At 44.1% G+C, this 14,344-nt stretch overlaps 1 protein-coding gene across 1 annotated transcript in view; it reads left to right on the forward strand.

Moving 5' to 3' along the window:
• The window catches only part of LOC126458572 (protein yellow-like), a 132,864-nt gene that overhangs the window by 85,325 nt on the left and 33,195 nt on the right, over nt 1-14,344 (forward strand). Inside the window, exon 2 of the mRNA XM_050095705.1 lies at nt 6,407-6,690. Coding sequence (XP_049951662.1) covers nt 6,412-6,690 — 279 coding nt within the window. The 5' untranslated portion in view covers nt 6,407-6,411. The remainder of the gene's footprint in view (nt 1-6,406; nt 6,691-14,344) is intronic.

Here is a 14,344-nt window from a genome sequence, read left to right on the forward strand (position 1 = left end):
TAGCAACCGTTCAAAATCCTTCGACGAAATCTGAACGTGATCCGACACAGCAAACTGTCCTTATGCTTTTCCAGTGCTACTTTTTCACGCACTCTTGTGGCGTGTACAGGGAGGGGTGCAACATTGACACATGCGTGAATAAAACGGTAAAGGGTGCCTCTAAGGCAACCCAGTTCAGCAGATGCCTCTGTGGCACCCACGCACATTTATTGAGTGCTTAAAAATGTGCGTTTAGAGAGAAAACCTGCGAATTACTCGCATGCTCCTGCAGGCAGACTGGCAGCTGGTTTCGGAGGTGTCTCAAGGGGCTGCCTCCCTGCGCGTACCTCGGGCTACTTCACAGGTTTTCTTTCTCTGTGCACTGAGTATCCTGTTCTTGATAAGATTTTTGTGGGAATGGTTTGCTAATGTTTTTTGTCTACACATTATGAAAACAAACCTCCTTTTCAGAATGTAAGGATGCATGTGATATGTTGGTACCATGCAATGTGTATTTCTCTTGTTAATTATAGACTTGAGACGAAGTGAAAGGAAGGAATATCCAGCGAACTCTACGTTGGCCCGTAGCCTACTCGGATAGCACCAAAAACAAAGGCTGATTTTTAACGTCCTCATGCTACCAATGAAACCATGTCAAACACCTTGCCACTGTCCCCAAGAGTCACTGCAGAGACGTTTCGTATCTAACTCAGGCCTGGTGTTAAGAACGCACTATTCCTCCGCGTCAGTCGCATCCTTGCCATTGGACTCCTGATTGTGACACAATACTAGGGCACACTTCTGGTGGTCAGCGGAAAATTATGACATCTGCCATACCACAGCCTGCATCTGACGAACTGTTCAGTCCTAGGTTTCGCATCGCAATTCCCCATACTGTGCAAGCAGCCAAATTTCCAGTAGGAGAAATTGTTTTGCCACTTCTCCTAGTTAACGTCATTATTAGTCTTGTTTTGTTATGCACTTGAGCACGTCTCTTCCACATCAGGAAATATTCTGCTTGTCTCTTGAAATATTATCTACTTACTACTAAGCTATTATGCGTTAGTTTAAAAGAAATTCCGATACAAAAGGAACAGATCTGTCAGTTGTCTGCCCTTCCCAGGAAATTCAGTAGAGTCTTTGTTGCCATGTATGATGAAAGAGACCGGTGTTAAGGATGTCTATAATGAGAACGTGAAAGCGGGAAAGTTCAGAGAGGGTGTTCAGTAGTTCAGATGCCGGACACAAATTTGAGAGGACTTGATCTAAGGTATCTTACAGCCACGCTTGTGATGTGAATGAGTCATATTGCAACGAATTCTCTGTGTACAGGACGTTAACCTTCGTATGAACCACACTACTTTAAAATTATTTTTCATGCAAGGATAATATCAAGCATAGTGTAACCAAAGCCCCATTGTTGATAACGGGAAAGTCCTTTTACTTGGCGAAGCTTAGCTGTCCTTCTCAACCTCACAGACACTAATTACGTGTGAACTTTCTTCGCTTCGGAGGCCGTGAAAAACTTTCTTAACAAGGAGATTGCAGTGGTGGTGTACTATCGTGCAACGTACTATTGCGATCAGCTGAACTCCTTTGTGTCAAGCATAATGGTAGAAGCTATTATGGGATAAGACGATTGAAAGCAGCAATGAAAGGCAACGTTCGCTACTAGTCGTTTCAGCAGCACAGCTTTAAGCGCTGAAAAAGCACTTTACCTACTTTTGTGTGAATTTTGATCTGCAGTTCGCTCTAGCCACTCATCCAAGATGTATCAGATCTTGTATTGACCGGTTGTAAATACGAATATTGAACACAGATCATTACACGTGAACATTGAACACAGGTAACCTGAAATGGACTACTCAGTTCCAGAAACGGATCTGATTCCATTTCTTTGTGCATTACCATCGATGTACATTTTTTTCCATGTGGATGAGTGTTACGCAGAAATTCTCACTCACCCATCACTGTTGCGAAAGTAATCTTATTTAGTTCCGTCTTATATTAGGATATTCCAGCGATTTATTTATTTATAATCTGGAGAACGTCGAACACACATTCTGGAATTATTATATTAACTCAGTGTGAAATGTCAGAACATTTATAACCAGGCTATACTTGGCATTCCAATGGTTTTATTTCCATGTATGAAAATAGACTCAACACCTTAATGAGGTAAAAAAGGAAATAAGACTGTTATCAATAAACAATCCAACGCTGCCATAAATATGTTTAACAAGCACAGCACAACAAATTTCCTAATGATATTTGGTGGGTGCGGACATCTGATATTAGGAGGCATTTCAGAGACGTGAAGGAACGGACACAAACCACTCTGTACCAAATGTAAAATCCCTTCCAGCAGGATGGTCAGCTCAGCAGCCACAATACGATGTTTTCTGGAGTGGGACTTCAGCATCTTGCATATGAGGATCTGTTGTTGTTGTGGTCTTCAGTCTGAAGACTGGTTTGATCCATACTACTCTATCCTGTGCAAGCTTCTTCGCCTACGGATAGCTACTGCAACTTACATCCTTCTGAATCTGCTTAGCGTATTCATATCTTGGTCCCCCTCTACGATTTTTATTCACCACACTCCCCTCAAATATTGAACTGGTAAGCCCTTGATGACTGGAAGTGTCCTATCAACCGATCCCTTCTTCTAGTCATATTGTACCACAAATTTCTCTTCTGCCCAATTCTATTCAGTACTTCTGCATTAGTTGCGTGATGTACTGACCAAATCATCAGTATTCTTCTGTAGCATCGTCTTTTCAAAACCTTGTTTTCCCTTCTTGTCTAAACTATTTATCCTCAATATTTCACTTCCACGTCTGGCTACACTGCATACAAATACATTCAGAAAAGGCTTCCTAACACTTAAATCTATATTCGATATCAACAAATTTCTTTTCTTCAGAAAAGCGTTTCTTGCCATTTTCAGTCGACATTTTATGTCTTCTCTAGTTCGGCCATCTCTGTTATTCTGCTGCCCAAATACCAAAACTGATCTACTGCTTCTCGTTTCCTAATCTAATTCCCTTAGCATCACGTGTCTTATTCGCCTATATTCCATTATCTTCGGTTTGCTTTTGTTGATGTTCATCTAATGTCCTCCTCTCAAGAGACTGTCCATTCCTTTCAACTGTTCTTCCCTATTCTAGGGTATAACTCTGTCTCACTCCCTCACTCCCTTCTCAACCACTGCTTCAATTTCATACCATCGACTCTTCATAACTGCCGTCTAGTTATTGTACAAGTTGTGAATAGCCTTTTTGCTCCCTGCATTTTAGCCGTTCTATCTTCAGAATTTCAAAGAGAGACCTATCTTCTAAGTCGTAGGGTCAATGTTGCCTCATGTGCTACGACATTTCTACGGAATCCAAACTCACTTTCCCCTAGTTCGGCTTCTACTAGTTTTTCCATTCTTCTTTAAAGAGTTCGTGTTATCATTTTTTAAGCATGACTTATCAGACTGATAGTTCGGTAATATTCAGGTCTGTCAGTAACTAATTTCTTTGGAATTCTTTGAGGGTATTTCCCCCCTCTCATACACGTTGTGCACCAGGTGGAAAAGTTTTGTCATGAATGGCTCTCCTGAGGCAATCAGAAGTTGTGCTGGAAAGTCGTCTAATCCCGGAGCCTTGTTTCGACTTAGGTCTTTCAGTGCTGTATCAAATTCTTCTCCCAGTACCATATATCCAGCCTCATCTTCGTTAGTTGCGTGTTCTACCAATCTAATCTTCAGTGTCCTTCTTTAGCGCCACATTTGAAAGAATAAGTCTGGAAATCCTAAAATGTGACGTGATCTGTGTTAACGTGAAACTACTTAGTGCAAGTATGTTCGCTGGTGAGTGGGTCGCACAGAAAAGTGAGCGGTACGCGGGCGCATGTAAAAGGCTTTTCCGTTCAGTGTGGGTGACAGCTTAGCTGCCCAGTGAAACAACTTTCGCTGCCGGTTGTTGTAACGTGTGTCGTGTTCCCTGGTAACTCGCCAAGCCGCCCAGCAGTCGGTAGGACTAGAGATCTAGGCTAGAGCGTCCGGACACCTGCCAGAAGGGAAAACGTCGAATGCAACTGGTCTCAGCTTGCCAACACGGAAGCTGTGGTATCTGGTGACAGAGGCTGCCATTAGAATCGCGGTAGTTACTAACTGGGTGACGTCAATGACTGCTAGGAAACAACAAAGGAAGTTGTTTGCTTGAGCAGAGAACGTTTTTAATTGTGGGACGGTATTAAGTTTTGCATTTGGAAAAATATATGGGTTTGTTGTTGTGGTCTTCAGTCCTGAGAGTGGTTTGATGCAGCTCTCCACGCTACTTTATTCTGTGCAAGCTTCTTCATCTCACAGTACCTACTGCAGCCTACATCCTTCTGAATCTGCTTAGTGTATGCATCTCTTGGTCCCCCTCTACGATTTTTACCCTCCACGCTGCCCTCCAGTACTAAATTTGTGATCCCCTGATGCCTCAGAACATGCCCTACCAACCGATCCCTTCTTCTAGTCAAGTTGTGCCACAAACTTCTCTTCTCCCCAATTCTATTCAATACTTCCTCATTAGTTACGTGATCTACCCATCAAATCTTCGGCATTCTTCTAAAGCACCACATTTCGAAAGCTTCTATTCTCTTCTTGTCTAAACTATTTATCGTCCACGTTTCACTTCCATACATGGCTACAGTCCATACAAATACTTTCAGAAACGTCTTCCTGACACTTACAACTATACTCGATGTTAACAAATTTCTTTTCTTCAGAAACGCTTTCTTTGCCATTGCCAGTCTACATTTTATATCCTCTCTATTTCGACCATCATCAGTTATTTTGCTCCCCAAATAGCAAAACTCCTTTACTACTTTAAGCGTCTCATTTCCTAATCTAATTCCCGCAGCATCGCCCGATTTAATTCGATTACATTCCATTATCCTCGTTTTGCTTTTGTTGATGTTCATCTTATATCCTCCTTTCAAGACACTGTCCATTCCGTTCAACTGCTCTTCCAAGTCCTTTGCTGTCTCTGACAGAATTACAATGTCATCGGCGAACCTCAAAGTTTTTATTTCTTCTCGGTGGATTTTAATACCTACTCCGAATTTTTCTTTTGTTTCCTTTACTGCTTGCTCAATATACAGATTGAATAGCATCGGGGAGAGGCTACAACCCTGTCTCACTCCCTTCCCAACCATTGCTTCCCTTTCATGCCCCTCGAGTCTTATAACTGCCACCTGGTTTCTGTACAAATTGTAAATAGCTTTACGCTCTCTGTATTTTACGCCTGCCACCTTCAGAATTTGAAAGAGAGTACTCCAGTTAACATTGTCAAAAGCTTTCTCTATGTCTACAAATGCTAGAAACGTAGGTTTGCCTTTCCTAATCTTTCTTCTAAGATAAGTCGTAGGGTCAGTATTGCCTCACGTGTTCGAACATTTCTACGGAATCCAAGCTGATCTTCCCCTGGGTCGGCTTCTACCAGTTTTTCCATTCGTCTGTAAATAATTCACGTTAGTATTTTGCAGCTGTGACTTATTAAACTGATAGTTCTGTAATTTTCACATGTGTCAACACCTGCTTTCTTTGGGATTGGAATTATTATATTCTTCTTGAAGTCTGAGGGAATTTTGCCTGTCTCATACATCTTGCTCACCAGATGGTAGAGTTTTGTTAGGAGTAGCTCCCTTCTAATGGAATGTTGTCTACTCTCGGGGCCTTGTTTCGGCTCAGGTCTTTCAGTGCTCTGTCAAACTATTCACGCAGTATCATATCTCCCATTTCTTCTTCATCTACCTCCTCTTCCATTTCCATAATATTCTCCTCAAGGACATCGCCCTTGCATAGACCCTCTATGTACTTCCACCTTTCTGCTTTTCCCTTCTTTGCTTAGAACTGGGTTTCCATTCAGATAAGCCTCTACATCCTTACATTTGTCCTCTAGCCATGCCTGCTTAGCCATTTTGCACTTCCCGTCGATCTCATTTTTGAGACGTTTGTATTCCTTTTTGCCTGCTTCACTTACTGTATTTTTGCATTTTCTCCTTTCATCAACTAAATTCAGTATCTCTTCTGTTATCCAAGGATTTCTACTAGCCCTCTTGTTTTTACCTACTTGATCCTCTGCCGCCTTCCCTACTTCATCCCTGAGAGCTACCCATTCTTCTTCTACTGTATTTCTTTCCCCCATTCCTGTCAATTGTTCCCTTATTTTGAGTTTATGCCACGTCGGTTTGCTGCTCTGTGCTAGGCAGAAGGATATCCGACACGGTATTAGGAGGTACCCAGTGACTTTCGTCATCTCAGTGTATGAGCCTTAAGTTTCAGTGTTTAGAGCTTTTGTAACATTTTTTTGTCTATTAGTCCCTCTATTTGGGACTGACACGTCAGTGTTTGCCGGTGAGTGAGACGGCCCGTGGCTTGGTGGCTGTGCAGGAGACATGAGGTGGGCCCGCCTGTTGTTCCTCGGCGTGCTGGCGGCCACGCACGCCGCCGACCTGGAGCAGCTGTACGAGTGGAACTTCCTGCCGTTCCGGCTGCCGCGCGGCTTCCCGAGCGACGGCTACGTGCCGGAGAACAACGTCTTCACGGGCCTCGAGGTGGGCTGGAACCGCGTCTTCGTCGCCATCCCGCGCCTGCGCAACGGCGTCGCCGCCACGCTCGCCGTCCTGCCCAAGGTCACGCACCCGGCGCACGGGCCCGCCGCGCCGCTGCTCGACGTGAGTATACCAGAGTACGCCTGCGCACCGCCGCCGGCCTGAGCTGCAGCCGCACGCTGTCAAGACACTATTTTGTGGGTGTGGCAACCGAAACTTAGATTATACATTGTTACTACAGATACATTTCCGAAAACAACACGATGAGGAAAATACACTGTCTGAATTTACGTCAATGGTCAGGGCAGGTAACTGGAACGTTAACGGCCACAAGGCAGAAGATTCCGCTGGTGCACTTCAATCCAAACAACCAAGTACAGTTAAACTCCACCGGAGGGTGGCTGAAACTTGAAAACACACATTTTTGCTCACGCGAATATCCGAACAGCCGATAACAAACTCCAAACGACACAATGTGAACAGTCGTGACTTGCTGGTAGATTCAGTCAAAACCCAACTTTCATGTCCAGTATCGGTGAGCTACGAACCTCGTAGCAATGGGAACAGCACCACACATTCAAACACTACATAGAGGCCGCCAGCGGGCCGGCCAAACCAAGCGCCGCGCAGATTTCCTCACTGCTCCACGCTAACAGACCAACTGCCAGGCCCGTAAACAGTGAAATGACCAGATCTACGTCGGCCGATGAGACGACCAACCGAACGACCAACCAACGGTCGTCCCGCTCCAATCTCCCTCCGTCGCACAGTTCATGTGTGTCACCAGCGGTCGGCGAGTACTGGCTGTCGACGCCTCACCGGCGCTCCCTCCCCGACTTCACTGCTGCTGCGTCCCGACTGCACAGCTGGTCCGTCCCGAACTGACTGCCAGACCACGACGACCCGGAAATACTATCGATCGCTCCGGAGATGGTATGACAGTGCACTTATCGATACGCGCTGCTGCTGCCGCTCACGGTCAAATGAGGCAGGAAGTTAACGACGCCAGTAAATGGAATAAGAAAACGAGGCGGCAGTAGCGTAATACAAGATGACAGACAATAAATTGGATAAACGCGAGCCGTACACGGCCCACCTTGCGACGTGCTATTCAGAAGAGATCTCCCATCCCCTCGTACTCTTACGGATTTATGGACACTCCTGCAGGATTCATTGTGTCAGTTCCCTCCAGCACTACTTACATTATTCGATTCCATGCCACGTCGTGTTGCGGCACTTCTGCGTGCTAGCGGTGGCCCTACACGACATTAAGCAAGTGCACCAGTTTCTTTGGCTCTTCAGTGTACGTCAGCCACAATGTAAGACCCACGTAAAGCTGAGCGTGTTGCACACACAGCGACCAATAGGTCGTTCCACAAGCTATCTCCGGAACGATGCCTTCAACGGGAAGTAAACAGCAACTGCTTTCCTGAATGTGCGATCTAGCCGTGGAACTGGTTTTAATATTTTTTTTTGTGGGATCTAAAATTTAAAAACCTCTCTCACACCGGCCTGATTTAGCTTCACTGATCAGGATAGTAAAAACATACGTATGTTAAGAGAATTTTCATTCACAAAGCAGGCTTATCACATTCACACAGTTCAATACTGATTAAATTGAGCTTAACTTGAATTCCATAAGGCAGTGAAGCAATTTCGAAGTCTCGGTGCGACGAAAATTGTCAGTCGATCTCCTGGAAACATTTGTAATAATTATTAATTTTCGGTGATCACGTGGGGAAGACCGGAGATCTGCTGGTAAGACCGTGTTAGCCTATTTATTTATACTGGATATCTTGAGCATACAAAACGGCAGGTTCGTCCAGTGTAAATCAGACGTTCCCCACTGATCCCGTGCAACACAGCGTAGTAAGCACACACTGTCAATAATAATCAGTTAAATAATACGCGAACACACTTACTTTAGTTTAGTTCATGTATTAAATTCCTTCTCATACAGAATCTCATCAAGATGGCGACTAGCTCAACAATACATACATATACATCCTCCTTCTTTCACGACTAATCGGCAAGAATTCCTTCATTCTTTTCATAAGAGAAAACATAGATAGCAGAGAAGCTATGCCATGGAGTAAATGGACGCTCCAAGGAATACTTGGGCTTGAAACTACTTTGCATTGATAATCGGTAAGATAACAAGAGATATTTCGAGATATGTACTGAGTTATATAATTTATAAAATTTTCTGAAAATATCGCGGAGAGACCGCTGCAAGAGACATTACATGGTGTAAGCTAACACGCGCCACCTTCAGACACTGCGAGACTACGAAATCTAATCAGCTTGTCAGGAGCCGACTGGCACATACAACGGCCCGTCCACACACGACACCACCTACAGCGGCTCTGCAGCACACAGCAAGTTGGACCATGGCTCCTTATCTACGCGAGGAAGCAAGCAGTCACTCTGCGGTCTCCCCCCCCCCCCCCCCCTCTCTCTCTCTGTCTCAAATACACCCACCCACCCGCACAAACACACACACACACACACACACTTTGTGTGTCTCTGTCTTCTTCCTTCGACTGCCTGTCTTCTCTCTAGCGCCAACGTCAGCGCCGTTTTAAGAGTAGCCGCGTTGGAGTTTCTCTAATATCCGAGCTGCGATTTAATGCGAGATATCGAACCCCGATCAGAGCTGGAGCAAGGTCGACCACTCCACAGCTCACAATGTACTTTCAAATTCTATGGACAACATCACGTGTAACTCCTCTGGAGTCGTTCAGGCATTCTTTTATGAGGGCAGCACTATTCAAAATCCAAACATTCAATTCGTCGGTTGAGTTTACAGCCGATGGGAGTTACAAATGTTATTACTACCGCCACGAGAGAAAGCGGCTACTTCAGTTAATGTCTACCTTTGCCTCCTTCTCGGACATTTACAGCAAACATAACGATATAGGTCGCGCATATGTAGTGTCCGCAACGTTCTTAAATACGTAATGCCGAAGCACGTATAAATTCTACGCATGTTTTCCAGAGGACTACTATCTAGCAACTGAATGATGGCTTCCACTTCCCTCTTCATTCGCGTCTACAGAACAGCTATGACCGCTGCGCAATGCGCTAGTCTCACGCAGTTCAGTGAAAACACGAGTAAATACTCTTGAGACTCTCACTGTGCCTTTAGAAAATCATTTATGGAATTCTCTGCAAGCAGCATCAGCGTTCCCATCACAAAACTCTTACAGAAACACTATATAGGCATACTCCAGAACTATAAATACGTGCGCCATCCTTAATCGCTACTTTATAAATTGTCGACAATTTACAATCACAGTTGAAGACTTCTAGTATGTACATTCAAGCACAGCTTCACAACTTGACCTTCAAATAAAGACTGACACTCGTTAAATAAACTCACAGCATCTGGAGTACCAACACGTGAAATGAAAACATGTCTACAACAACATGTATCTATGTAACCAATAGAAACTGGATACACGTACGAAATGTTTAATTCGAGTAAGACTGTACTACCGTCTGCTAAAATATTCTAAAATATTTACTTTTTGTGCTGAAATAATGAGTGGCCAGACGTCCTCGTTCAATGTTGTAGTTTCGACCATCCGCCAGCTCTCGTGCCTCATTAGTGCAGAAGGAATGAGTGTAAAAAGTTAAAATAGGTACCTATACGAGCGTCACTAGAGCTTGTTGAGCAGAAATTTGATGAGGTCTCCACGTATTTTCTGTTTTGTAGAGAATACTACGAACAAACGGAACGAGTCCCAATGTGCACCCCACTCTCGCCTATTGTCGCGAATTTGTATACGGAGTACTTCGAGGTGCCATCCAAGTGGAAACGTTGGTGTTTTTTTCCGTTATGTGGATGACACCCTCGTCATCTTGCCCCATGGAACGGACAACCTCATTGACTTCCTTGGGCATTTGAACTCTATACGTTCCAACATCAGATTCACTACGGAGATCGAAGCAGAAGGAAGACTACAATTGCTGGACGTCATGGTCAAGAGAAGAGCTGATGGCACCCTGGGCCACGGAGTGTACCAGAATAAAACGCACACTGACCTGTATTTGCCTGCAGAAAACTTCCACCACCCTCCGCAGAGGAATGGGGTACTAAAAACACTTGTATATAGGGTACTAGCCATTTCAGACGCAGAGAGTCTGCCCCTGGAGCTCGAATACGTCATAGCCGTATCCCGAAAAAAATGGTATCCAGAATGGCAGATTAGGTGCGCATCACAACAGTACAATCTGTGGAGACGGCAGATCCTACGGAGGAAGAGGCAGCCACTGTCTTTATACAGCACATTCGCGCACTATCGCGAAAGATCGGATGTTTCTTGAAAAAGCACCGAGTAAAAACCGTCTTTTGCTCGTCCAATAAGACACGAGAATTGTTGGGAAGTGTCAAAGATGATCTCGGTTTGCGGAAGGCCGGCGTATAGTACATCCCATGTCAATGTAGGAAGACATATATTGGACAGACAATGCGTACCGTCGAAGATCATTGCCAAGAACACCAGAGGCACACCCGACTGATGCCCCAACAGGTCAGCGGCCGCAGATCACTGTTTGTCCGAGAATAGCGCATGCAGTACCAGGATCTTGGCAGAGACTTCCAAATACTGGGACAGCGTTGTTAGAGAGGCCACAGACATTCGTACCAGGGACGATCACGTCAACCGAGGTTGCGGCCATAATCTTAGCACACCTTGGGAACCAGCACTGAGTTTCTGCGTCCAGGGCGGACAGAGAATTTATACCAACGATATGACAGACGCCGACGCTAGCGTGTCCGCGACCGCCGACACGTGCCCTCGGGCGCGAATGGCGCACGGAGCGGCTCGCGAGAACAGGAGCTCAGTTCGTCAGCGCACCTGACGATGGCGACGTGTTTTATCACCGAAATATTGAGCCCGTTGGACACTATGAACCGGCAGTACACCCGTGGACTGTTCGATCAGTTAAAATAAATGGTAAATCAACAATAAAAACAATTCCTTAACAATATCTTACTCCTAAGAAACTCACACATAGAATCGTACAAACTTACAGTCACTTGTTCTCACATTTCTTAATATTTCAAACACATTCTAAGTGCAAAACATTTCAAACCCGAGCGACACACTGCAGTAAAGTCGAATTCACCACGAGCAATTCAGATTTATGTTTTCCGATATTTCCTTTAATCACCTAAGGCAAGTTCTGGGGTGTTCCCTTTGAAAAGCATGCTGACAACTCACTTCACCATTCCGAAACTGACGACGCCGACAACGCCTTAAATCCCATTCTGCGTCCTTTGTTTCTCAGGAAATTCCAAACAAAACATAAGTCTACAACTAAATACATGCGATACTTGAAGAAATACAGCAACAAGCTACTTTATGTAAAACTTTATTTATGATAATGTGTGTTCAGGTTTTCATCCATGTTCAATTGACGTAATGTATTTATACCTTCACCAACGCCACATTTCAGTTGAGTGCACTTTGAACGCTGTAGCTGTCCTGTGCAATATAAAAATTGTTTTAACTAGCACGTTTCCCGAGGTGTATATTCAAGTTTCATTTGCAATTAGTTGCACTTAATTTTAATCTGGATCTTGCAACTCCTTGCTTCTGTGTATTTGTATCGGAAAATACACATACGTTATAATTTTCGCATGCATTCGGAAACTACCTCTGAGGTCAGATTTGATATACTTACTATTGTCGTTCTTGAAACTTGATATATGCTTCAGTCGGTTGAAAACGGAATGGTGTGTTATTCCTTACTTAAGATACAACTGTACTGCGGTGATTAGAGCTAGGGTTAGCGGAGCAAGGAGCACAGCTAAACATTAACGCACTGAGTCTTGAGGTAAATGTGAGAATATCATATACATAACGAAGAATAGAGTATATAAAAAGATATAACTACATTATCCGTTAGCAGAGTTTAAATGGTTTTGTAAATAGTGGAACAGAGACTGGTTAGCATTAACAGATAGTTTATCGCGCGAAATATAAACTGAGACAGTCACTCTCAAATGTTCAAATGTTTGTGAATTCCTAAGGGACCAAACTGGGTCATCGGTCCCTAGACTTACACACTACCTAAACTAACTTATGCTATGAATAACATGTTGTGTTGGCAGAAGAGCCAACACCGTGTTACTAGAGCAGGCCGAAATGCACGCGTTTTAGCTCACGCAGGCTGGCATGTGGAGGGAAGGACTATACGGACGTGAGGTCTGGAACATGACAAGGAATGAGAATTCAGAAAGCGGACGGAATTAGTTTGATACTTAACTTTAATCCATTAATGATGAAGGTCGCTCTTGACTGTAAATGATTCACAATATCAATGTGAGTAGTAACTGAATATGGCGCCTTGCTAGGTCGTAGCAAATGACGTAGCTGAAGGCTATGCTAAACTGTCGTCTCTGCAAATGAGAGCGTATGTAGCCAGTAAACCATCGCTAGCAAAGTCGGCTGCACAACTGCGCGAGTGCTATGGTGTCTCTCTAGACTAGGCCTGCCGTGTGGCGGCGTTCGGTCTGCAATTCACAGATAGTGGCGACACGCGGGTCCGACGTATACTAACGGACCGCGGCCGATTTAAAGGCTGCCACCTAGCAAGTGTGGTGTCTGGCGGTGACACCACATCACACACACACACACACACACACACACACACACCCATGCGCGAGGGAGGACTCGAACCTCCGGCGGGAGGGGCCACGCAGTCCGTGACAAGGCGCCTCAAACCGCGCGGTCACTCTGCGCGGCAGAGTCGCTCTGCGACAGGCTAAAATCTTCTCTCTGATATTTCAGGGAGGAGGGCGCAGAAATTTATTTGATATGGGATGAGGCAGGACATCTCTTCTAACGATCTATCTCGATATTAACCTTAAGCGATTTAGGGACACCTCGTAAAGCTTCATTGGGAACAGCTGAATAAAGAATTGAAACCGTTGAAACCGTTACTACCCGCATATGACTTCAGTGTCTCTTCTATTACGCCAGTTTTTTGGGCCTTGACATAAAGGTGTGTGTGTCATACACGTATCTAAGCAGAGAACAAAAATAATAGTTTACATGTCTCAAAAAGCAGCACTTTGTCATTATTCAATGTGTTTTACTCAGTTTTAGTGATGTGAGGATAAGTTTCGACTTCAGCCAGTTAAAAGGCACGAAGTTTAAATACGTAATCCAACGTGTCACCACCACCTCCACAGATATAAGTTTTAAAAACTAAATTAAAATGTTTTACTTTTCCATGCGTCCGATAAGAATCAAATCATTCTGCTTTTAAGCTACCTGCAGAATACCGTAAATCGATTTAGTAATTTATTCCAACATCTGACTCTCCATGAATATGTAGGCAGTATATTATTTCGACGGGATAGGATATCAAAGCCATAAAAGATCGAGTTCTCGGCTCTCGGAATGTAATTACGTTGTTCAGATTGTATACAATTTTGCTCTCGTGCGCTGCAATTTCATTCCTGAACAAGGTCGACATAACAAGTCACAGATTACTAGTTTCCACTTTCGAAACCTCAGTTTAAGTAGCGGCAAAACAGTTTGCAAATTAATATACGAGGCCGCGAATGACACTACATTAGGTTTTGTGATGTAATGCTGTACGATATATGTCATTCGCAAGAGAAATCGTAATAAGAAAGTTACGAAGGGAAAGCTTTGTATCTCTTTCATGATCATTTAGAATATTCTGACGTTACCTTTTTTTGTCTCGATTTTAACGAAAATTCATCTCATTATCATACTAAATTAGCAACACCGTGATA

This window comes from Schistocerca serialis, chromosome 2 (assembly GCF_023864345.2).
Source record: "Schistocerca serialis cubense isolate TAMUIC-IGC-003099 chromosome 2, iqSchSeri2.2, whole genome shotgun sequence".
In the NCBI taxonomy this organism is placed as follows: Eukaryota; Metazoa; Arthropoda; class Insecta; order Orthoptera; family Acrididae; genus Schistocerca; species Schistocerca serialis.